At 38.7% G+C, this 26,888-nt stretch overlaps 1 protein-coding gene across 2 annotated transcripts in view; it reads right to left on the reverse strand.

Moving 5' to 3' along the window:
• Nucleotides 1–25,842, reverse strand: part of CASD1 (CAS1 domain containing 1) — a 29,219-nt gene extending 3,377 nt beyond the window's left edge. Inside the window, exons 1-17 of one of the 2 annotated variants that reach the window (XM_039549762.1) lie at nt 25,577–25,842; nt 19,739–19,835; nt 19,143–19,263; nt 17,565–17,609; nt 15,264–15,326; nt 14,030–14,074; nt 11,204–11,327; nt 9,314–9,528; nt 7,946–8,371; nt 7,451–7,540; nt 6,763–6,882; nt 5,677–5,833; nt 4,068–4,147; nt 3,113–3,214; nt 1,706–1,846; nt 1,083–1,160; nt 4–96 (exon numbers count right to left, since the gene is read on the reverse strand). In XM_039549762.1, the coding sequence (XP_039405696.1) occupies nt 4–96; nt 1,083–1,160; nt 1,706–1,846; nt 3,113–3,214; nt 4,068–4,147; nt 5,677–5,833; nt 6,763–6,882; nt 7,451–7,540; nt 7,946–8,371; nt 9,314–9,528; nt 11,204–11,327; nt 14,030–14,074; nt 15,264–15,326; nt 17,565–17,609; nt 19,143–19,263; nt 19,739–19,835; nt 25,577–25,709 (2,130 nt within the window). In that variant the 5' untranslated portion in view covers nt 25,710–25,842. Of the gene's footprint in view, nt 1–3; nt 97–1,082; nt 1,161–1,705; nt 1,847–3,112; nt 3,215–4,067; nt 4,148–5,676; nt 5,834–6,762; nt 6,883–7,450; nt 7,541–7,945; nt 8,372–9,313; nt 9,529–11,203; nt 11,328–14,029; nt 14,075–15,263; nt 15,327–17,564; nt 17,610–19,142; nt 19,264–19,738; nt 19,836–21,423; nt 21,583–25,576 lie in introns of those variants that run through there. The other variant, XM_019285545.3, reaches the window with a different exon arrangement.
• Nucleotides 25,843–26,888: the final 1,046 nt, after the last annotated feature.

The raw sequence follows: 26,888 nt of genomic DNA on the forward strand, positions 1-26,888 counted from the left end.
TACCTCTAAAGAAATTTTGCCAAACCATGCGAAGAATGAGCTATACACAGATCGGACATATCCGGGAATGTTCCTGATGAGGATGAATGCCAAAATCTTTGTTTTAAAAAAAAAAAAAAAAAAGGTAAAACAAAAAAAGTGACTGTGGATGACAAGCTGATTGATTACAAACACATAAAAGGTGTATCCATTTTCACTGCACTAAGTGAAGTACATCATGCATTAAAATTTCTTTAAAAACTAAAAAAAATATAAACCGAACAGAAATCAATGCAGTTTATACTTAATAAAGTAGGTATTGAAAATAAAAATATTTTACACATATTCTTACAGAATAGCAAGTCACATTTATATCTCCAGTAAAATCATGGCCTTGATGCTGACAGATGTTACTATACGCTTACTAGGCACAGTCACAAACATGTTTCACCATGCCAGCATAAAATGAAGGTGGCCACAAATCTGAGTTAACCCTCGATTTTTAAAGAAAGGGTGTCAAGATGGACAAATTAAAAAATCATGTCCCACATGCTGCCCCTCAAGAGAGCAGGAAAAATTAATGAGAAAAGAAACAGGGCACAGAATGAGACAGCTGGAGTAGAGTGGGGCAGGGGACACAGCAGGAGGAAAATCTAAATTTAAGAAAACCACATGGATGGCCCTGTGGCCCACCTCTTCCCTGCCTGAAAGTGACTAGAGGGTCCCATAGGCTGCTTCCTACACTAATACCTCCCAAACACTCATGCTTTTCTACACCTTTCTTCCCCTCCACAGCTTTCTTCTTTTCCACTGCTATGCAAATAGTCAAAAGTTGGGTTTGGACTTAAACGGTGCATATGAAACCTACACTAAGGACATCCAGATAAATCAAAAGCACAATCACAGTGTGCAATTTCAGTGCTTAAAGGCAATGAAAAACTGGCCAACGTTGTTAAACTCTTTTTCACTTTCAGACACGGGAATGAAGCTTAATATCTGACATTCCATGCTAAAGCACAAATATATTTTAAAGCAATTTTTAAAAAAGCCCAAGTAAGAACAGACTAGATTCTATCACTGTACTCAAAAGCATTAATAATTACCTGCACCACAGAAACAGAAGGATGTAGCTCATTGCACTCTGTCTTGTTTTTACAGCTACTAGCCCAAATAGAGTAGGTCTAAAAGATATTAAAAAATTAGTCTGTGTAGCAATTATATGTAACATTTAAAAATGAAACAAGAGCATGCTGTTTTGAATTGCTTTAGTATTAGTTGGTTCACTGAGATGTGGGACACTAAGAAAAAAAACCTACATGATGTAAAGTTTTGTGCTTCTCTCAAATTCTCCTTTGCAACTGATGAATACTTATCTAATGAATAATTATTAGTACAACTTTTTTTCATCAAAAATAGACAAGCAATCAAGTGTGGAGATAAGAGCTGTGTTATCTACCACGTTATTTTTATGATCCAATTTTCTTTTAAGCTTTGCAATGAACTGAAAGAGTAATGATGTTTTCATCTACATCTGACTGAACAGAAAAATATTTTAGTGACTAGATAGGTAGGGTTGTACAGAAAAAAAACCAGCTGAAATAGCTCCAGATAAAGGTTTGATTTTTCAAGGTTTGTATTAGATAATATTGACTAAACAAGAACATTGGAAAACTTATTTTTCAGATATTTACAAACCTGATTATACTAGGTTATAATAGACACTTACCAAAAAGGACACAATTGAAATAAATAATAAAACATTTGAAACTCTGTTGGAGAAAAGAGGATCTCCTTTTCCTTCTGATATCATCTGACGTTTCTGCAATGCCAGATAAATAAATGCAAACAGCATCCCATGAAAAACCACCTGTAAAAGACAAATGGAATGCAATGAATATTACATGACTTTTACAAGTACTTCAGGTATAAACTCTTAACAGAAATACTACCAGAAAAAGTATTTTTAAAGCTATGTTTCAAAAGGTCCTTTCCCAGATTTGCTGAAGCAAACAAAACCAGACTTTCTATGCGAGATAGCCATAAACTGCATTTTTAACTCAACTCAAAACCTACAAATAAAGAACCTTTACTAAGCTTCAGAGAGCATTAAAGACAAGATGATGAAATTTCAAGAAGTTTTCAAGTACCTACTATTCCCTTTGCAATCTACGCCACCACTGAAAAAGGCTTTCTCTGGAGAAAAACCACGAGTCTCTGGCTTTCTCCCAAGCTGGCAGGTGAAAACATTCAAGAAGCAGGACAAGTGTTTCCCTCTCTCACAGATACAATTCTTCAACAGAGTGTTTTACAATCTTATGCTAAGTTCTCATTAGCTGGCAACACAGGGCTGTTTCAGGCCCATGCAGTGCTTGTCCTCTGTGTTTATTCTGAGCTTTGCTCTTAGCAGCACCACCCAACCCACACTGCTCACAGCAGCCAAGCTGCTGCTGGGGAGCCCCGGGTGTGACAATGCTCTGCAACCCAGATTTCACCTCCCAGAGACCCCAGGGGGAGATGTATGCCACTGATCCCACTAAGGGTAAGTTTAGCACATGAAGGCTTCCATCTTAGAAACTCCACTTACCTCTGCCAAGAAGGAAAGAAAAAAAGACCAATGTCTCCCTGTTCTATTCCCCCACATTGTAGGGTCAATAACTGGAAGGAAAGCACTTTCCCAGTGGAAAACCATTTAAAAATATGTACAATAGTCTGGTTTGGGAACCAAGACCCTGATTTTAATGTTTTAAATGTAACCTTAAAAGAAATATATTCTTAACTGATAAAACTTCCAAAAAGTATTATTAAAAATGCTACCAGAGTAATTTTCCTTGTATTTCAACAACTTGAAGTGCTACAGGTTTCACATTTTCACAGTAAAATTTTTGAGAAAAGACAGATCTAGGATACTTTACACTTCACTTTTTAAATCCAGAAGCAAATAAATCAACCTCCATCTTGTAAGCTAGGCTTTGATAGACATTTGCAAAACTAAAGTGGGCGCAGCCTAGTCTTTTATTAAACACTGAGGCAAACTCCTATTTTCTCTGGAGGAAAGGAAAACAACCCTCCCTCCTCCCACAAATCAAAACATGCACTTAAAAGACCAGTATAAATTTATGCAAATGTTACATACATAGCGATCCAGCTTCCACCTAAACCACCATTCATAGACATTCCCATTCAGTTCAAAACACTTGGACAATGGCCAAAATGAAAATATCTTCTCAAATGCACCCTGTGAAAGATAAACATGGCAAAAGCATTAACACTGATGTCAACTGTATTTACTAAATTTACATCAATAACATGTTTAATATTACTCTATCCTTATTTCGCTAGCTACGGGGCATTAGAAAAATAACAGGATTCCTTAGAAGCCTTTCCCTCACAAAAAAAGAAAAAAAAAAGAAAAAAACTTCTTCACATGAAAGAGAGTTTCAGTTTTGCCTCTCCTTAAGGTATTAGCATGCCTTCCATTTTGTACTGCTCTCAAAGGGAGAGATCCACTGAGATGTTGTGACAAGGAATATGCACTCCACAGTTCAAAGAAGACCACAGTTCAACAGGCTGAAAACCAGTGAGGGATTAAAACCACACAACCCCCCTGTAGGATCCTGGAGTGACAAACTCTGCCCTGACTTCTGTCAGCAGTACTTACAGCATTCAGGGAGTTGCTAATTTAGCCTGAGAACCAATCTTGTGATGATGTATCAAAGCCAAAGACACAGAACTTCATTATCACCATACCACCATATGCATCACCATATGCTGGCAAAACCCAGTAGCTCTAAGCACATCAAAAAACCCCACCTCAAACCCAAAGCATAGCCCCTTGTATTTACTACATTACTGCAGTACATTTAAAATATGTCAAACATAACAAACCAATGAGTAAGACACACAATTGTGGTTTTTTTCCAGCACCCACACCAATTCAAATATGAAAAGAAATCAAAAGGTTCTTTTTTTGTTCTTCTGTATTTATGATACTGGAGCAAATGTACACATTGAGAGCACATTAAAATATAGAGACAGGTAATAATAAACTCTTAGGTCATTAAGGATAAATATAGCCAGGATTTACTAACCTGAGAATATGACAGAAAATATATACATGTCAGTAAGCAAATCAGTTTCAGCAGTAAACCAAAGTGCCATAGGCAGTTCCCTGAGGAAGAAATATCATTATACTGTCATTAATTTTTCAATAGCAAACCCCAGGACACATTAAATAATAAGTGCCAATTATTTAGTGTAGCTATGCTTTGTAATAGATCCATTCATAAATAAATAAATATTAAAATGTTACCAGCAATATCTTATCACTGTCTACATTTAAATTTTACTTTAAGCCATTAAAATAAACATTCACAGCAATTAACAACCTATTAAGCCTAAACTAAGCCTCATGTCTAAGACAGGGACAACATACATAAAGAAGAGAATTTAGGTGCTCAAACAGAAACACTATTTTAAAACCTCTGCTTTCCCAAACACTCTGCACAGGCAGTCCTTACTCTAGGTGAATGTAAATAAATATATACATAAAAACACCCGTTGTTTGTCATGTGAAGCAAGTAGTGCAAATATTGTAAACTTTGGGATACCAGTTTTACTCCAAAGTTCAACTGCAGGTCATTAAGGGCAAGCATCTTGTTAAAACAAGCCTAAGAAACTACTCCTCAAAGCTGTTGGCTGGTATTAAGCTCTACCCAAGCCTCAACGCTGCAACAGAGATCATCTTCCCCTCCTGCCATATAAATTGGCAGCTGTGAACAGGGTCATAAACAACTGAAAGTTGTCATTGAAAGATTTTCTAGTTTCACAGTACACTATCGCTCCAAAGTACACAAGGGTGATTTCTCTATTTCTGGAAGAAAAGTGCCTTCACAGAAAAATAAATTAAATTGAAGATACCTGCCCTTGAGGTATCTTGTAAAACTACTCTTTAAGTGCATTTTTGCAGCATCTATTCCTAGTATATTTTAGTATATTTCATTGTCATATCTTCAGGCTATAAAATGGGGATATTCCTCCATCAATAGGGAATGAGGACTTAAGGCTTTTAAGGTTTTAGTTCTAATCTAGGTGAATTAAATAATAAGCATTTATCACATGCTTTACAGCTTTTCAATGAACTGCAACACATAAACTGAGATTTCACTTCAGTTTTTATTTTAAATATTTGTATCACAAGACATACTTCTGATAGCTCACTTAATCTCAGATAGTAGGATAGCCAGCCCCATGTTCTTATTTGGCCAGCTAAGGCAGAATTGGTGCTCAAGATGGACAGACACATTGGCAACACAAAACAAGAAATCTAAACACGCCCTGTTCACACTGCACCCACGAGCATATGACAGACACCGCCTCAGCAAGCACAGACACTGCAACCTATGATTTTCATTTCCATTCAATACTAATATTACAATTATTGGTAAAACACATTTCTGATGATCAAAACCTATTAAAAAGTATTCTAATCTGACTGTAACCAGAGGCAGAGTTCTGTTATCAGCTGTTAACATTTTTCAACTGACCTAATTCATCTATGACAAAGAGTATTTCTGTGAGCAGCTGCTTAACATATTTTGACTAACAAAAAGACTGAGATCTACTAACAATGCCATTTCTATAATTTTTATAATTTGTTATAATTTGCCATTATAGCAAAAAGGAAAAAAAAAATCCTACCATTTGCTTTTTTCTGGACAATCTGAGGCCATACAGCTAAGGTGGCATAAATGATCATAAACCAGACAGTGACTAATGGCACAAAGTAGTAGAACTGGTAGGGTCGGTCCATCACTATGCACAGTACCACAACCAAGAAATTGAGACGAAATAAAACCTGGGGGGTGTCAGAGAACAAAAGACAGAGGATATATAAACTGGGAGGCAAAGCTGAGAAAGATGAGGGCATGTTCCTTTAACGCTATACAAAAACATCTGTGTATTTTATATCTCATATGCTGACTGTATTTCGATTGAAACACGGATAAAGTAGTACAGGGAACATCAGCAGGGCAATGGAAGACTGCAGGTTGATTATGTGGTTCTGGACCTGTCCTACCCTGGCCTGCTTGGGTAGAGATTGCAATGAAAACAAGGTTAACCAGATCTGACTATTTCTCAAGCTAGGGACCAAGTATTCCAGTTGCTGGATGCTGTTAATGTCCCTGTTTTTTCACTCCCGTAGCTACCAGGGCTAGCTCAGTTAAAGCCAGGGTAATGCCAGTACCAGGCTGTAAACATATGTTTAATAGGGACAATGACCTGAGTTACATGACAATGCAAGACTTCACAGCAATAGAAAATACACACTAGGAAAAAAAAAGTAAACTGCTACAGTATACGCTGCAAAACCTGGAAGGGAAGCCACTAAACCAGGTATGTTCTCCAGTATTGTTACGGTGTGAAAATTATTTTTCTTTATTAATAAATGTAGGCTTCAATACACTGTCTTTGAAAGCCCACCTGGCTCATTACTCATGTATTGCTATATATTGTAAATTGCTAATGCAATGGAAACTCCATTGCTATTAGAAAATACTTGTCTTGATATTTCAGAGTGTACATACTTGCATTTTTTACATTGTAAATATAATTTATATGGTTTAAGTTTGTATTAGATAAACACTACCAACTAACAGCCATTTTTATTGTTTAAACCTTGGTTAAGTGATCTGATATCACATTATTTAGAAAGTATGGATATATTATGGATATTTTGCTATCTGAACAAATTTATTTATAAAAATAGTAGGCAGATATTCTTACCTGACACACTCTGTATACACCAAAGTCCCCTTTTATCCAAAAATATGAGAAGTGCCCATAACCTGTTTGAAACAGATATGCAGCAACCAGAACTCGAATGTGCATGTACACAGGCAAAAACTGTTGAGAAAAATAAAGTACCTTTCATAAATGGCCATGTAAATGTTTGGGCTTTCCTTTCCCCCTCTATTGTAAGCTATTTCTGCATCACAGTAAATCACATTGAACTTAGAAAAGAAACACTGTGGTACACTGCCCTATTTCTTACTAAGCTCTTTTGGTGTCCCAACCTCTGATGTTAAAATCAATTTCTCCTCTTTATTGCTCTACACTTGCCATATTCTATTACTAGTTATGAGAGACTGAAGACTGGCGCCTTGAAAGCTCACCTTCAGCAGTTTCAAGTTGCTAGCAATTAAAAATAAGTTAATGTAATATTCCACACAGAGGAAACAAATGCATTTTTTCACTGATCAAGTAACATATATAATGTTTTTATCAATCAAATCTACACTCAGAGAGAAAAACTAACTCTGCTAATGCCGTGTTTAAAACTTCTGGAACAACAGCATTACTTATTCATTCTATTCAGTTCTAATGCCCATTTACACTATTTTTCTTTTGAAACAACATACCCAAATTGCATTCCCACTAAAAAAAAAAAAAAAAAAAAATTCAAATCACTTACAGTGCTTGCTCCAGAGATATGATAAATCAAAATAACAAGTTGCATCCAGCCCTTCCATTCATCAGTCTGTTCTCTATTTAACACTTTAGTCTAATGCAAAACAAAACAAGAGTGTTGCTATTCCAAAAAGAACAACGAACATCCACAAAATGAGGAGAAAAGGTTCAAAACAATAAACCACTTTATGGGTAAATGATCTCAACTGTAAAAGTCTTGTCTAGTGGACACAGATTTAGCATGATTTACACTCTCTTACAGCTGAGCTCTGATCAATTCCAGTTTGAAAGAGTGTGAATGACTAAAGTGGTCACATCCATATGGCTTCAAAAGGCCTTTGCATCTAATTCTATGCAAACATTATACTGCTTGAGAAGGCATTTTTTGCAGATGAGTTATACTGACTTTGAAAAATTAATTTTAAATACTTAGCAATTGGTTATTTCACATACAAATTGGGAAACAACATTTTAAGCAGGATGTCAAGGTGATCATTACCTCTTTGGTATTTTCAGTATAAAATACCCCCAAAACCAAGATATAGACGATTGGTATGAAGAAAGATGAATGCGTGTAAAATTTATTTTCCTTCATGAAAAGATTTGCTCTGTCACACAGATAAAAATAGGTCATGATTAGACCAAGTTTGCAAAAGCATTGTAAGAGCATCTCTAAAGTAGAAATGTTAGGTGTGCTGATGGCAGGTTTCTTCTCCTCTCCACTTTCCAAATCAGTGCATGATTTGTTCTTCCGATAATTATTCCGATGAATTAAGCTGATAATTAAATATCCAATAATGGACAAAGTAAAGAAACAGAAAGCTATCTTCTGTATCAGAGTGAGAGGAGGCTGAGGCTGGCAGCAAGAGCCATCAATGGGCTTCATTATTTTATTGCAGTAGACATTCATAAGTATCATTGCATTCTGTAAAAAAAATAAGCAGTTTTGGTATTAAATTTCTAATAAAAAAGTTAACATTTCCATCAAAGGAAATTTTCTTCTGCATCAAGCACTGACATAAAACATGCAATTCTCCCTTATCATTACAAAGATAAAATCTCCCACTATATACCCAGTTGCATTCAGTAGTCCAGTCAAAACACCTCTTCCAAACAAAAAATACTTGAGCTTCTAGAGGTAAGCAAAAATGCCTAATCTTAGAACAGGAGGATTCTCTCTACTGGATGCAGAAGGTCTATAAATGAAAAATAGCTCGCTAGCTATGGTCCTAAAAGGGTACAGTAAGGCAAGTCTCTAAAACATGACAGTGAGACTGAAACATGTGGTAAGGTGACATTTAGTTCATCCAGTACTTTCAAGCAATTGAAACCTGCAAAGGAATGGAACCAAAAGTGACATGATGGGAGAGCTCTTTCAAATAAAGGGCAGACTGAAAAGCTCAGAGGGGCTCACTGCATGCATATATATAGGTTAGTAAAAGAGAAGAAATAAAGTCAGAGGCACTCCATACAACCAGGAAGGTCTATACTGTTTGTTATCTTCTTCATACTCCCTACCAAACCAAATTTTCTGGACACAAAGGGGAAAATTTAAGACTTCTTAGGACTGCTTTACAAGTCATTACCACATTAACTCACTCACACACAGGAAAACATGAAGTTTACACTCAGGTTCTAAAAGATCGTGTGGATTAACAGCTATTTTAAAATAGTTACGCACTATTGCGTTTGCTATTTTTTTTAAAATGCCTATAAAACTGACTGCACTCCCACCCACTGGGGAACAAAATTCCCTGACGAATGCAGTTCTCATTACACCCATATTGTTTGCAATTTCAGAACATTCATTTCAGATCTTCTTTTACTATTAATACTTTTAATGTTGACCAGTGATAAAAACACTTACTGTATCTCTGCTTGATTCAGGGAGATGCAGGCCATCTGCAGACTTCATGATAGTTTCTTGTGCTATCAATTTTGATACACTGAACACTTTAACTTTAGCTTTGGAATTTCGGGAGCTGCTGTTCAGAATCCGAACAGCTGCTTCATTATAAGCATCTATTTTCTCATTAGTGATCATTTTCCGATTTTCACTCAGCATATCTTCATAAACAGGATCTGAATTTGCAAGGACAAAGAATGAACACATTAGTCTTCTACTTGTCAAAGAGCTTCCTTAGCTCAAGTTGCACAGGCTACTTTCATTTAAGAGGTCACAATTGTTTAATTGTACAGAAAAAATGTACAGGAATAAACGACTGCTACAGTTACTAGAGTTGTTTACGATGAAATGTTCTTATCACCATTCCCTATTAATGCATATGGACTTGTAGGTTAGAAAGCTCTGGCCAGACATGAATGCTTGCTTAATTTTCTGAATCCAGGAAAAGCACATAATGCTGGAGTTCAGAGCTGCTTATGCTTTCTCTCAGCAACAGAACCTCCCAAGAGAAGACTCTAAAGGAAAAAGGGCAGAAGACAGGCACCAGAACAGACATACGAAAAAAGATAAATAACTTTCTCAAACCCTCTAGTTTCTGTGGGAAAAAAACCAGCTTGTTTCTCCTAAGTCATAGGCCACAAATATATTCCACTTGCTCCTACTGATTCCAGTTTAACTGATGGCAGAATCTCAGTTTTACAGAAAAAAGGGTCGACTTAATTGCCTACAGGCTTCAGAAATCATGTAAAGCTTAAAATAAAGTGATACGGGGTTCTAGATCAAAAGGTCAGCTGGAGGTCATTAGGTTCCTGTGAAAAGCTGTTGCTGTGACACATTCTGTGAGATGCAGGTTGATTTACTTTAGCTACCTCACGCCTACGTTTGGATAACCAATGTCTAGACAACTCTGTGTACAGACTGCTTCTCTTCCCATTTGGGCCATTAAGATGCTCAGAGATTACCTAAATGGACTAGATCCTTAGCAAGAGGATGGTGGGACATGTCTGACAGTCAATTGCTTCTGGTATAAATAAACATGGTTTTGAAAGGAATGGGAGAAGATTGATTTGTTTATTCAGATTTACCTCTAGAACCACCTTTGATAGGCACTTGGATGTGACTGTAAGGGTACAGCTGGGTATGTTGCTCAAAATCTGCCTATGTTTCTAACTAAGGTGATGATAATCTAAAATGCCGTGTTCTGTGACAGAGGAACCAGGAGAAAATTCTACCTATGAGCTCATTTTTCAGTTTCAGGGAAATATTTTAGTTTTATTGAAGAAAAGCAAAACAATGTAAGCTTGGTGCCGTAATAAAAATCTCACTGACTCATTGTGAGCCATGATTTCTCATCACAGGGTAGAGAAACAAGTTTCATTCTAGAGACTTAAATTCTCTATACTCTCAGGACTGTGTCTATTCATTCCAGACACACACAGAGGATGCACCTGTTCAACCTCTCCTATAATTAATATAATCTGAAAATTCAATTGAACAAAACCACAGGAATACTGCTGTTGCATGCACTTGTGCTCTTGACTCCCAGGAGGTATGTATGGAGCACAGCACAGGGAGAATAGACCTGGCATGTTGAGTCTGAGAGTAAGCTAACAAAGAATTAAGAGTTCATAGTGCAAGTTTTTCCTGCCAGAGCTTTGAAATCTCTATCACTAGTAACAGCTATTTAGGTATCAGCTTAGTTAAAACTGCAAGAAAGGACAAACTGAGGTTCAAACAACACCTTTTTCAGTCTGCAAGTAAGCAGTAGGGATTAAGTTTCCCATATCCTTCAACATAATGATTCAACAGACAGTGACGGCACAAATTGTTACCTACTGTTCACTACTTTACCTTGTAAGACCCAGTAAACATCGCTACTTATTGCTAATTTTTCCAAAAGAGGTGCAATTGAAGTGATATTGATTTTATATTGTGCAAGGGCTTCATTGCTGCCATTGTGAATCTTGATAGACCACTGGAGAAACAAAGAAATAGATTCAGAACCTGTATGTCTGAGGAGTCTTAATTGATTCCCTTGCTCCGTTAGTAGCTATTTTTCATTATTTCTATACAGCTAGATTTCTTCAGTGTCCTATTCAAAAGTGCTAAAAAAATTCTTTTGGACTAAGCAGCTGTCCAGACAGATAATTACATTCAATCACATCATCTACAAACAGAGTATTTAACATTCAACTTATGTGTATATTTGGCTTTTCAGAAATTAAATGACACAAGATGTTTTAATTCAAAGTCTCTTGGCTTTATCCAATGATGAAGTAGCAAAGCCAGTCTTGTTACTGAAAAATCATGGCCAGTTCAGTCAATTCTACTCTAGAAAAACTGACCACAGCAAGAGATGCCTGCAAACAAAACTTGATGGTGGTATCAAGTTCCAATATTTCCATCTGTTTTGCAGATATCCACTGGGACAAAAAAAAGGAGGGGAAAAGAAAGCCATTTTAATTTCTGGTTTAATCTTCTATAGGAAATGACAGGGAGAATGCTACAGCCACACAAGAATTCCTCCTAACTTTTGAAAATTATTTCCCACACTGTATGAAAAATGCATGTAGCATTTTTTAAAGTGTTACTGTATCTATACTGATGTAGCCAAAACTAAAAAAAGCAAAACCAAAACAATTAGCCTAAATTTAGCGCACTCTAGTTATTTCTAAATATCTACATAAAAATTTAATTGTAAGACAAGTACACTGATTAATGCACTTCTTGAAAATATTATTCAATATAAATTAATACTTCATGAAACCAAATAACAGACAGCTGCTCTGAGAACTCACACTGGAAAAAAAGCAGCAGTTTCTCCCAGCAGCTAAATACTTACTTTTGAAACACCAACAGAATTTAACAGACAGTTAGTTAAAGCAGCGTTCCATACAAGAGGAAGTCAGGAATTAAGAATCAGAGCACTGTAGTGACATTCTCAGAGAAGCTCCTTTTCCCAAAATAAGCAAGCAACTGACTTTTGTATGAGCTGGAGTTCCTCCAGCTTTTAAGACTTCACTTCTATTTATAAACTGTTATGCAGTTGACATCTTAAGGCAGACATGTCCAGGCCAAAGACAAACTCAAGAGCTAGGTTAAAGACAGGTAAATTTCAAAATGCTGCTAAGTCCAAGAGCACACACCAGTTTTAATCTACTGGCAGGTTACCACACCAGTGTCAGCTATGGTGAGGTTGCTGATGTGTCTGATTTTTGAAGCTTCTAGTTTTTTGGAAGTCCCTTAAAATAGGGGATGTTTATCTTTGTCCAACTTTGGATATCATATTAAATGTTTTGTATAAATATACAAGTGTTAAAAAGAGCAGAGCCTCCCCTGCATACTGTTAGTTTGTATCTCCTGCTGTCCACAAAAGGCAACAAGCTATGGCTAATGTATACATATGAGTAAAGGGAATTACTTAGCTAAGTGTCCTGTAGTTTTGCAACCTGAGCTTCTGCATGCCATAACATTATCCATATATAATGGTATTTTCTGTATGAAATACAATGACTCATCCTAGTAATAAATGCTACATTCTAAGACTGAGAAAAGATATTCTAGGCTTACTACGATTCCTAAAACTCAAATATTTGTGTGGATTCTATAGAGGAAGGGAACTTAGGGGTTCAACTAAAGGAAAAGGAGAATTTTTGATCCCTCAGGAAATGTATGGAGGTCTACATACACACATGGCCTCCCCTTAAAACTGAGGGAATTCCTCCTTAGATGGGCATGCCCAGAAATTTCCAGATTGGTAGAGTGCCTCAATGTCTCTGAACCAAACTGCTTTTGAAGGATTTTGTTTAAAATGCAACACATTTCTCCCCCTCCTTTACATTTCAGCTGGTATGAAAATATAATAGCTAATTCCTTTCAAATTCCAATTCCCAAATATATGGAAGTAAGGGACATTAAATGTGGAAATAATGAGATGAGCATTTGTTTGACTTGACTGTATTATTAGAACAGACTACTTAGGGGAGGCTGTTGAATTCCGTCCCTGGAAGTTTTGAAGAATTGGTTGACTCTTGTCAAGTGCAACACAGGTAGAAACTATCCTGCCTGGTGACAAACTGATGGGTTAGGACACCTCTTCTGGTCCTTGTCAGCCCTGTTTTCTGTGATGTTGCAGTGCACAGCCGTGGTGGAATCTTCCAGTGGAACAAGATTCCAGAACTCTGATCTGTTTGGTTGTTGAATTATCCATGTAAAATTATGATTTTTACCTCTCTCTCTCTCTCTCTCTCTCTCTATATATATAAAAGAAATAAGTGCAGTCAAAGAGACCATCCCAGATCAGGCCATGCTCAAAAGTAGAATTTTGTGAGTGCAAAAGGTGTATTAAAAATACACCTCAGTTAGTATACAAATACTTTATTTAACTTTTGAAATTAATAATCTGCTTTTAATTAAAAACTTTATTAGCTACGTTAAAGCGAATTAATGTTTATTAACCAGTATTGCTGACAAAAGCAAGTACTGTACATCACACAGCTATAATAAAGTACACCTGATATTTTAAAACTACTTTTTGTAACAGCACATTCACTGAAAACAGATATTTTATTATAAACTGGGTTTAACAATTTGATCATGTAACCAACTTGAGAATATTAAAGTTATCCTACAAGAACTTCCTTCTTTACTAAAATCCCCCATACATGTATAACTTACCGTGGCAGCTCCTACTACAATTATATGAGGTTTTGCCACAGAACCCTAAGACACAAAAATAAAAAGGAATTAGTTTGAAAATAATCGTAAATTATACTTATTATTAAGACTCATACTTAATTAACTGTGACTCACTTGTCCATCAGCTAATGGTTACAAAAGAGTAGACTGCGGATATATTACAGAGAACAGATACCTGAATTTTCACATAATAGAATCTACAAAAGCCTGAAGTATCAATAAGCATCTACAATCATGATCAGTTTAGCAGCATAAGTTCTCTTTAAAAGCTATTTAAACATCTATTCCTAAGGTCATCAAGTAAACTGTAAACACTATTGAACTTTTTATCTCAGTCTCAGCATTGTCAAACATCTGTTAGAGCTGCTGCACTGACCATTGCTACCCCAGGGGTCTGACAGTTCTAGGTAGGACAAGGACAAGGGCCAGCGTACTCAAACACAAGAGCATACAGAAACAAACAGTCCTGAACACCTCAGTACCAGTTTTACCCTGGCATAGCAAGGAAAACTAGCAGCTCTCAGTTTTTGTAGAAACCACAGAAAAAGAAAACCAAATGATAACTTCAGCTATCCTGATGGAAAGTGTTGTGCAAGAATGATCAATAGGATAGCAAAAAAATAGTCCCACAAGAATCACAGTGCGCTACTACTAAATAACTCCAGGCTATTGAAAGGTCAACTAAGGAAGAAACAAGAAAAAATTATTTGCCAATCTGTAAACATATTACTTGTTGTCAGAGTTACATACACAATAACATGACAACCTGCATCATAACTGAAACATGTAAAATAATTAGTATGCTAATTGAGGGAGATATTGAAAACAAATAAAATCAAGGAATTCTTGATTTTGCAAATTACCTTTGACCATCACTCTGAAACACTCAAATTATCATATATACAAGATCATCGAATCATAGTATATCTCAAGTTGGAATAACCCGTAAGGATCAAAATATTTGGCCACATTGAAGTGGAGTCATTGCAGCCACAGAGGAAGTAAAATGCCAAACCTGACTGAAATTCTTTTAGCTCTTAACAGGATAAATTAACTTGCTCCTAGAAAGTAGGGGTTTTGTAGTTTGCTTAGGGCTTTTTTGGTCTGAGTGATACCATCCTTGGAAGACCAGGAGATACCCAGAAACATATACACCAGTAAACATCCCCTTTTCACTACTCTGAAGTCAAATTTTAGATCTCTTAAAACAAACCTCAGTCCAAGATTTGATACGCTGCCTCATAGAGCCATTAACTTCTGGATACCACAGAAAATCCTGTAAAATAAAGGAAGAGTTTCTCTGCAAGCTTAAAAGACAATCAGTAGACTAAAACAACAAATGCAAAAAAACCAAACGAATTGCCATCAATTCAACTGTAAAGGAAAAACATTTGGCTCAGAGTGTGATCTCCTTATAGTTAGCATTAAAAGCCTGACATCTTACTCCCGCATGGAAAACAGAAAGCAAAGAAAAACAAGGGGAGAAAAAGCCAACAAACCCTCAAAACTTTTCCCACATGAGAAACAAATTTTTATTTGTAGTTCAGGAGTTGGAATTTCACCAAGAAGGTAATCTTTTAGTGTCTGCCAAATAGGATGTCCTTGGGTTTACAATGCAATCAGGGATAAATCCAAGGTCACATCTATAACTTACTAGAACTTGCTTTTTGCTCAATTTTCCACATTTTTACCAGCAGGTTTTCTTTGTTCCAAAGCTTAAAATAATTGATAGCATGAAATCATAATTTTCAAACAAAACCAAAACCTAGCAATTTACCTTACAACTTCATAAATTATCAGCTGTTTAAATCTAATAGTGTCATGGCTATTAAACACATTACCTACGAGCATTGTTTTAGATGCCAGGAGCAGTGCTCAACTTTCATCTAGGACAGTCTAGACTAGTGCTATTATGTCTCCCAGCTAAAGCCATGACTTCCTAGCACTTAGTTACTCCTTAGGACAGCACTATTGGATAGTCTAAAAATACATGTTGAAATGAAATGGCAGGGACTACACGTGCAGAAACTATTGTGAGGAAATTTTGTAACGCAGAATGTTGAAACACCATTAGCAGAAACACTCCTCTGGATTGTTACATTTTGGTAGTTCACTTGAGTACTGTCAATTCATTATTTGGCTGTGGAACCTGTGAGCAACCATGCAGTCCTCTGCAGTGGCTAAAGGACAGAAGAGTCACTGGGATGACTAGAAAGGGCAAAATTAAACTCTCCACTTGTTCCCAGTAATTTTTTCTTTTGTTGGTCAAGTATTTTCCACATATAGATTACTGGGTCACAGCCAGTCTGAATGTGGAAATTCAGCTACCATGCCAATAATGTCGAAGAGCAACACTTCATCAAAACAAGGAAGCAGCAGACTGGGAATATATTCTTAACTACCTAGACATCTCCCAGAAGCCCAGACCTGCCATCTCAAATCTCAGTGGTTAGGCACCTTCCAAGACTTAAGGAGTTTTGAAGATGTGATCCTGTCAGGTTAGGTCAATGCAAATCACACTGCATCAGCCTCTTTGTCCTGTCTTGTGTCCTGCGTCATCTTTTCCATCATTCAGATAACCACAGGATGAGCCACATCAGACCTGAACAAAAAGTAACTTTTTGAATCCTACAAAGTAACTTTTTGGCTGACTGACTCCTGAAACAACCCACTCCACAGCTTACCAGTGCTAGTTATAACTCAGCACAAACACAGGAACATACTGTGAAGGCCAACAGAGTTGGTTAGCACATGCTTAAACTGCCATGGGCTTACACCCTAAAATGTTATTCTGTACCCAAAATCTTAAACATGTATACAAATACTGAAAATTCACATTCAGACAACTCAGCAAACACACTGCTTCTTTGGTTTTGGTGAATAGAGAATGAGTTTTCTTCAGGGCATAAATAAATACATGACTAGCACAATCCCAGCACTGCTGATAGCTGTCATGGGAAGCAAAGAAAGCTATTCAGGACAGCATTTCCATTGCCAGGGCAGAGGAGAACAGAGCCCTTCAGAAAAACAGGCCTCAAGTACTTTGTTTGTTTTCTTTTTTTAAATATCCACACTACAACCAACATTGTGCTTATTTCTCCATGAAAAAACAGTGCAAGGAATACTTGTTGAGATAGCATAGAAAACTCAATGGTAATTACAATTACCAATCCAAGGAAGACCCAGATACATATTCTTACAGCATGAAAAGAGTAAACTTCCTGGCAAAAGCTATTCTTGGAAAGGCCAAATTATAAGACCTGACAAAAAGAAAAATTATACACAGTTCCAGAGCTTATGCCCAAAACTAAGCCACAATACAAGTACTCCATGCCAAATTCTCTCAAAATATAGTATGTTACGGTACACTCTGAAATATCCATAGAATATTTACAAAGAATGTTGATGGTCTTAACCTTCTTTTGACTTTACAGCTCTGACTGCAATTTCAATTACATTGTATGAAATAATAACATGATTATGGCTTGCAGTTTAACACTAGATAAAAACTTACCACTTTAATTGAAGCAGATTTATCTTCAAATGGGATATTTCCATGCTGTCAAAAAAAACCCAAAACAATAAAAACTAAGCAAAACTTTTAGAATGAAAAGAAAATATTTACATACCTATGCTAACTTGCTCTCACCCAAAGGTTTATCTTCAGTGGAAAGGATTTTTCTTGTATAAACATGTCAGTGTACTCACACAAAATATTTATGTTGCTTTCTTGATAAAACAAGTTACTCAAAAAAACAGTTATTTTTCCTGGAAGAAATCTAGCCAACAAAGTCTGAAATGCTTTCTGGTCACTCTGCTGCAAAGGTATTGAATCTTTTCCTAAATTTAGCCTCCCAACACAAGAAATACTTATGACTTTTCCCTTTTTCCTCCTTCTTTTCTTACACTGCCTTCCTCCAGCCTTCCTTTTCATCTGCCCATCTCCTTCACACAAGCAACACAGTTTTAATTAAAGAATAAAAGAAAATAAACTCAGGCAGAAATAAAATCTAGAATGCATTATTAAATTTTCTGAGTGAAAACTGTAAGAAACCAGAAAGGAAGGAGTCAGATATGCATATACAATCCTCCTTTAAAATTACTAAATTCAGTATTAATTTCAATCCAGGCCCATAAGAACAAGTGTACTTCTTCAAACTGAGATCTTGATTTCAATAACACTTGACAAAAGATACTCTCAACTCAAAATCCATTATAACACTCTATCATCTCACCAGTATTTTTGGGCAGCAAGAGTGACCTAACCAATTGACTAGGAAAAACAGAGTTCTGGGATCAATCAAACATCTTGTTTTGACAAGAGAAAGTGACTGCATGCTGAATGCCGCACAATGCCAGCTTGCACTTCTAAGTGACAGGATTACTAAATAATTGACAAATCTGATGTACTGTTGAAAGTGAAAGGTGTCTTTTCCATCACATATATACATACATCTATGAAGATATTGCCCAAGAAGTATGATATAGCAAAAGAAATCAACATTACGTTCAACAAATGATACAGCTACATCTTTTCTTCCTCCTTCCACCTGGCTGTTTACATACTTCACCTTATAAAATTCAGCAGCTCTTCATCAGTGATCAAGAAGAAGGTAAGACTTGAAGCTATTTTTAGTTTCAAGTTAGACCTGGAAATCTGTCATTGCCCCAAGGATTTTTACGAACAGATTAGATCAGCAATTTAACTGACATTTTAATTGACAAATTATAGGGCATGAATTACTACTATTTAAAAAAACACAAAGGAGCAATCATTTTCTCATCAAGAAACCAAATATGAAGCATAAATTGCCATGGGACAAGTCAGCTTCATTAATTTATTCCCAGGCTGCTGCAAGCTTTCTCCTGAGCTTCCTAGTTCTCTTCTCAGATTCATAATTATCTCATCTGTAACCAAACAATTATTTTGGTCTAATCTTGTTCTTCTTCAAAAGACCTTTCTGTGGTTCTCCTTCCTGATGGCTAGGCCAGCAAACAGCATAATTTGCTTTCCTGAAGTTTAGACAAGAGTTATGAGGTAAATTGGGAAGAAAGAAACAAAAAAATCAATCACCAAAATAAGCTATCTCACCTTAACTCCCTCTTCTTTGACTTGAGGATTTATGAGTTTTATAAATGAATAGAACAGCTGTCGAATTCTAGAATCTCCTATAAACACAACATGTTTGTCTATGAGGCAATTTTTTGCTTCACTGTAAAACAAAACAGTAACAGTAATGTTACAGAAAATATATATCTTAGAAAGAAGTATTCTGAAATTCTACAGAGCTATATAGATCATTCTAAACATTATATCCAGCTCTAAGGCATGGTAATTTTTTTAAAAACATGCTGAGTTAATAAACAGTTTATTGCAATTTGCATAGAATTGAAAATGAACTCTCTTGCTAATGTGATTAGGCAAACAACTAAGCAGGTTTTCCTATTATGTGTACTACAAATATAGTAGTCTCAAAATGGTAATATACAGCATAATTCAAAAAAAACCCCAAAACTTCTCTTACTAGGAGGTGAAAAAAAGTGATTGGTAATTTTATTTAGGATATTTTTACTTGCAATTTGACACGTATAAAATAAAGTGAACAAGAAATGACACTACAATTACTACAGCTGCAGTCAAAAAATGACTCTTCTTTCCAGGTGAACAGAAGACGTGAGTTTCCTTACCTATTTTTATACTTATGCATCATACAACTGTGAGGCTGCCATACTTTTTCTCCAAGAAATCTCCCACTGGACAGAAGATACTCACATGTATCACCACCTTTAAAATGTTATATTAAGATTAGAATTCAGACACATGAAATGTAAAACATAGCCCCATTGCTGTTATAAAAAACAATCTGACATCTGACAATATTTGAAAAACAGAAATTGAAATAATCAACAGCAGTAAACAAATTTAACTGATTGTAAATACATCTTGTACAAGTTTCTGCAAGTTGCCTTTTCACTTATTATACAACACTGTTCTGTAAATCCCAGCCCTAGTCACAAAATGTTAGTGATCCCACTTCTGCTGTCAGAAAGATGTTATGACTTAGAATGGCATTTCCTTTAAAATTTGCCAATCCACTAACCAGATTATGGTTATTATCTGCAATCTACTAACCAGAATATGCTAATATGAAATTAAAGAATACAACTGTTGAATAAAATAATCTTCTACACAGAATCACCATGCACAGCATCTTGTATAGAACACAAAACTCATCACAACATTTGGAAGAAAGTCTGTTACATCTCCCTGTTTAAGACATTTGGTCACGTGGTCACATGGGTTAATATGCAAAAAAAATCCCAAAAATATTTACATGTCAATTTGCTGATCATTCTGAACTGCATTTATCTTTTCCAGTCAGTAAGTTTTATGCTAATTAAGATTAATCACTTTACAGGTGCTGATGTTTCAGGTCATGTTAAGTTTCAAATATCTCAGTTGTGAAATCAGTGACTGTTATCTTCCCAACTCCATGTCAGATTCTGCTGCCTTATAACTAAAAACAACTGAACACCATTCACTGCAAGAGAAGTTGCTCTCCAACATTTTTGTCATACTTGGCATTTCCAAGCACTGACAAACAGTGAAATGGTTGTGAATGAAACGGTAGGGACTTGTTCTAGCTCGTACAGAAACAATGTACCACTGCCCGTACCTAACAGTTTCTTCATTACACTCAACTCATACTTTGGTTTTCAAGCAACACACTTCCCTGATCCTCAAACTTGCAAACTCTACATGTAGCAAACTCTACACGTAAACTATCCTTTCAAGTAAGTTGCATGAAAAACGAAACTGTCAGGAATAATAAAAAAACCGATCTAATCAAAAGCAACATGAATTTGATAACGAGGTGACTGAGAGTTATTCCTGATATAAAGTCCTCCACTTTGTAGATGATGACAACTAGGAGATGTATCAAAGTGATATAAGAGTGAACCATGTAAAAGAATACCTATGACTAATCAGACTCCCTCTGACATCCATTAACTTGCTGAGAAGGATGCATAAGGAAATAAGGACAGTTATTCATGGTCAGACCAATGGTCAGTCTAGCCTGGTATTCCACCTTCAACAGGGGCCATAAGCAGATGCTCAGAGATGAATAAGAAGAGGGCAAGTAAACATCACGTTCTTGCCTAATATTGTCCCAACTATGTTCATTCCAGGGACTTACTAAACTGGACATGCAGTCTTCAAGTTTTTAGCACCCACAGCATCCTTCTACAAGAGTTTTCTACATCCACAGCTGATGCTTGAAGAATCATCTGCCTTTATTTGAAATATGGTTTCTACTAGATTTACTTGGAACTCCCTGGTTCTTCCATGGGACAAGGCAGCTTGGACTTACGTCTGTCATGATTTGTAGACCGCTATAACTTCTTTCTCAATCAAGTTTTCAAGACTGGAGGATGTCCTTATCTTGAGGTCATGACCCAAGCTTGGTATCGCTGTATTACAGCTGGTGGTGGGGTCCGAAGCTGTGACCCAGGAAGAGGTGACCGGTCCGGGGAGATGGTCCCGAAAGGAATCGCCTTCCCGGGGTCCGGTGTCTTCCTCTCAGCTGCTGGCAGAGGAGCCCTTGCAGAAGCTGTCACCTCTTTAGTGATTGTCAGCTCGTGATTCCAGCTCAGCTCTGCAGGGCAGCCTCTAGGCCAAACCAGACCAGAGAGAGACGAGAGGCCCGTGTGGCTGGTTCCGCACAAAGGTAGCTTTATTGTGGGTCCCCTCCGGCGAAGGGAAGCCAGGAACGAGCTCTCCCTCTACAGAGGCAAATTGGTCTTTTATAGGGATACAGGGGATCAGCAAGGGGACCAATGGGTTACAGAGGGTCTGGGATAGACCAATGGGTTACGGAACGATCTGCATAGGGTATCCCCAAATGATTGTGGGTCTACTTTTCCTCACCATGACTCAAGTCCTTTCCAGGGAGTCCTGCTGGGCGGTTGCGAAATCTCTTATCTCAGCAGACATCCCTCCAGGGCAGTGGCTGGGCATATCCCACATCGATGTACTCCATGGCACTCCCACCACAATAATTGCCCATAAATAGATCAATCCATCATCCTACAGTATGTTCACTGAAGTAACATTCTAAACATCACACATGGTATATATTTTAAACATAGAGACAATAATTCATGTCAAGGGGTTATGCCTTCTTTCCCAACTCCAGGTACTGATTATCTCATTATTGCCCTGAGCAATAATTAGAAAGCTCCTGAGACTCATTAGGAGCATTACTGACGTTTGATATCTTCCTTTAAACATAACAGTAGAAAATAGGGGGAGAAGATGAGGGAGGGGAATAAAACAAAACTGTAACAGCAGCCAAGAAAGTAAACTGGAGGTTACAGACCAGACAGTGCCTCCAGAAATGCTCAACTCTGGCTTTAGCAGATGAAATAGCAGCCAAAGAACATGCTCATTTTAATATACCACAACCTCTTCTTAACCAACAACGAGATCTTAAAAGAAAAAAAAAAACAAAACAAAACCAAACAACAAAAAAAGCCCAACCCCCAAAAAACCCCAAAACCTGAGGAAAAGAATTCCAAGCACCATTGTATACACAAAACACAGACCACTCTTTTAAAATTCTTTTTGTGTAAATTATCCTTCCAACACATTACCCCTTTTATGCTCACTTAGCTACACTACATTATAGGTATACAAAGTGCATAATTTCTCTGAAGTTTATTATGCTCATTATTCTAATTTATCATTCCTCAAAATTGTGGTTATTCCATTGAAATTGTGAAATCTCAAAATCTTCATTCAGCATCAGAGCAGACAAAGTTTCCCAAAGCTTTCTCTAAAAAGCATACTCTCTTTTTCAAAGAGCTGGAAATTCAATTGTTCTCTATTATTCAAAATTAAAAAATGTCATTTTTAACAGAGTCTACTACTGTTGATCTTAAGAATGCAAACTTTTATTTAAAAGCTTATTTCCAAAAAGGTTTAGGACTGTACCTTTGAAATAGAACAACTGAAAAACACTCAGCACTAACTTCACAGGATAGTATGTGAACATTCAATCCACTTAACTCTTCACAAGTTAAAGACAGTTTGTACCTTCTCTTAATTCACATTCTTTTGCAAAAAATTGTAGGTGACCCCTAACACAGTCTTCCTGAACATGAATCTGACCTTTCACAACCCCAGTTCAGCATCTTTTCATACAAGCAAATTTTATACAGGCAAGTTTGACTGGGAAGTACACTGGGCTGCTCCTATCTATTACATGTACTTGCATGGCTGAGGCCAAAATTAGATAAAACCTTTACATGTAATGACAATCAGACAAAAGGGAAAGGATAAAAGCACAACAAACACAGCAATCCCTTCAGTGACATGGCCTGGCTTTCGCAGCCTGGCAACCTTGAACCTGTTTGCAGCACCACCTCATCCGCCCTCTGGAAACTAGAATAACCCTTTTTGGGATATTTCTGGTATAAAATATCTTGTGTGGAAAAGAAAGTCCTTTCTTGCTATCACTTTAAATGTATTGCCTGCTAATTTCATTTTTCAGTTGATATGTTTTCTGTTGCAGCACAGTAACAATCAATTTACCTTCCCCCAATAATTCCTAATATTTGAGATCATTAACAGGTTTCTGTCCAGGCTACAGAGTTTTATTCTATTTCATTATTTCCTGTAGAGAAGCTGTTTTATTCTTCTGCCATTTGTGCTGCTCTTTTGTACATGCTTTCCAAGTTCTATTATCCCACTACTAAGAGTGGGTGACCAACACCACTGAGAGTAAGTGAGGTGCCAGTCAGCTTTAGCTGTGCACTATCAGTGAAAACCTCTGTTTTTTTCATTAATTGTCAAAAGTATTGTGGCATTCACTGAATTTCAACTGTTTGATATCACTGAAGGTTTGCAGAATGATCTCTTCGATAAAAGCACCTCTGCTTTTATCCATCCTAAAAGTTCATCTGCTGTAATTTTTCCACCCTCCTTTTCTAAACTTCTCTTTTGAACATTGTATGTTCACAGAAGCCCAAATTGGGAACTCTGTTTTCACTATGACTCCATGTCCTCCTACCTTTTAAACAGTTATGGGGAAACCTCTCCCTTACCCTCTAATTGCTTCAAGAAACTAAAAGCCTTAGGCGAAAAAACTTGAAATATTTGTAACAATTCATACAGACCATATCAATTTACATAAAGGCCAGCAGATTCTCACCATTTTGCAATCTGAGACTCACTCCCTTTCTTAGCTCTCCCAGAATATACTGAAATTATGCATATTTTATTTTCCTTGTAACCTGCTTGATATGGCAGTCCCTATTTTCTTAGTCTTCCAACACCTCTTTAAAAGTTTGGCACCCTCCTCCTGTCTAGTTTTGTGACTCTCTTGTGCCTTAAGGAACACTGCACAACAGGCAAGTTCAATTACCTCATGCTTGAGCTACACTAGAATTCAGTAAAGGCTTCCATGTCTTCCAATTTAATACTAGTCGGTTTATCAGACTTAACTGACATGCCAGCTAGAGGGTGAAATCTAGGGAATTGTATACATAAAGATCCCTACTCCGTTTCCCATTTCCACAATGAATTGTCTCAGCCTTGTTTACCATGAATGCTGGCAGCAGGTGTTAGAACACGACACCAGTTGTCCTACAACAAAGCCTGAGTGACCTCCCTACAGATCAACTTTTTAATTTACCCACAAAAACATACCACGTTTTTTAGCGTGACACAGAAACAAGTAAATATTTCCTTCAGCAGCTCCATTTGCATTTACGGATCGTGCCAAGACTCTCTGCTTCACGGCCAAAACAGCCCTAGCGAGGAGGAACGAGCAGAGCTCCCAGCGCCCATAACCGAGGTGCGCCCGGGCGCAGCCGGTCACGGCCACAGCTGCGCTCGCTCGGTCCCCAGAGCTTGTCCACAGCCACCGACAACACGTGAAACCAAACAGCTCTTTACTTTGCTTCATCCACCAAAGCGGCTGGTTTCGTTGTGTTTGAGGCGATGGTTCAAAGAGTGAAACAACATATACCAAATCTCGTACCAATTAAGACTTTAACCACTAATTGCCAGGTAATTAGTCATTAATCATGCCGTACGGGAACGAGTGACAGGGAAGAAGTCACCCTTTACCCCTGCAGCTTCACCTGCCGCAGGCCGGGTCCCCGGAGCTGCGGCGCGCTCTCGGTGCAAACACCGCATCGCCACAGCCCCGCCAGCCTCACTCGCCCCTTTCACTCCGAGGGGCCTCGCCCGACCGCCGGGGCCTGCGGCGACCCCCAAGCCGGGCCCGCAGGGCCCCGCGGGCCGGGTCCCCGCCGCTGTCCCCCAGGGTCGTGTCCCGCGGCAGCTGGCGAGCCGCCGCGCCACGCTGCCCACACCGCCGCGGCTGCCTCGGGCGGAGGGACCCACCGCTCTCCCTACACGGCCACGGTTCCCGAGCTCCGCCGGGGCTCTACCGGGGCTCCGCCTCCCCGGCCCGGCAGCAGCGGCCCCCCACGGAGCGCCCGCGGCCGCCCCCTCACCTCGGTAGCGGCGGGAGGCGGCGTGACAGGCGGTGAGGAGCAGGACGGCGCCCAGCGCCAGCGCCTTGGCGCTCCTCACGCTGAAGTAGTAGTTGATCTCCCGTTTGCCCCCGGTGTAGGCCAGCGCCGCCATCTTGGCTCCTCCATGACAACAGCGTGCGATGGGGCGGGCGGGCGCGGCGGGGCAGCACTGGGTCCCCGCCGGCGGCCAACGCGGACCCTGCCGCTGCCGCCGTCCCCGCCGCCGCGGCCGAGAGCAGCCCCACACCCCGCGACCGCCGGGGCGGGGCCGGGGCCTCTCTCCTAGCGCCGCCGCTTCCCCTCGGCCGCCAGCGGGCGGCCCCAGTGCTCGCCTCCCCGCCCCGCGGCGCCGGGGGGGATGTGGTGGCTCCCGGTGGATCCCACCGGATCCCTCTGCGCTCAGCCCGAGCTCCGCGGCTGAGGGGACGGCGGCGAGGCGGAGAGGCCGTGGGGACTGTGCTCCGTGAATGAGTAGCTGGGCGAGGGTCCGTGCCGCACACGGTCCGTAACTGGCACTGAACAGGGAGGGCTTCTTCCAAATAATGCGATTTTTAAACACTTGTCACTCTTGTGTTGACAAGGAAATGGTCATTCCGGTCTGGGAGACGCTCACTCCCTCTGAACGCGGGTAACTGTACAAGCAAGCTGACATACTCACAGAATCACAGAATCAATTATGTTGGAAAAGACCCCTGGGATCATCGGGTCCAACCTATGACCGAACACCCCCATGTCAATTGGACCATGTCACTAAGTTTAAGGAAAGACATCCAGGCTTTCCTTAAACACTTCCATGGTGACTCCACGACATCCCCGGGAAGCCCCTAATCACCTTTTCTCTGAAGAAATTCTTCCCAATGTTCAACCTAAACTCACCGTGGTGCATCTTAAGACTGCGTCCTCTCATCCTATAGCTATTTGCCTGGGTTAAGAGGTCGACCCCCACAGATTTACCTGGGCTTGGGGGATGGATGAAATGATTGCTGAAATCAAACTTTGCTAAGATTTGCAAAAGGGAAATTCTGCTCCTCCACAAGCAGCTACCTGAGCTGGGCAGGAAATCTGGGCTCCGAATCCGATCCCTCACCAGTGGTGGGGCTGGGAAGCTGCCACCAAGCCCGGCAGGCCTGGAGCAGGGCAGGCAGTCACGGGAAAGACATTTCCACAGAATAAAGTAACCATATATAAACTGCATAAACAAATCTAAAACTCAGGAAATGTGTGCACTATATAGTCACATGAAGATGGGAAATGAATATGGGAAATAAAGAGTGAGCATTTATCAAGCCTT

The sequence above is a fragment of the Corvus cornix genome, chromosome 2, assembly GCF_000738735.6.
Source record: "Corvus cornix cornix isolate S_Up_H32 chromosome 2, ASM73873v5, whole genome shotgun sequence".
NCBI lineage: Eukaryota > Metazoa > Chordata > Aves > Passeriformes > Corvidae > Corvus > Corvus cornix.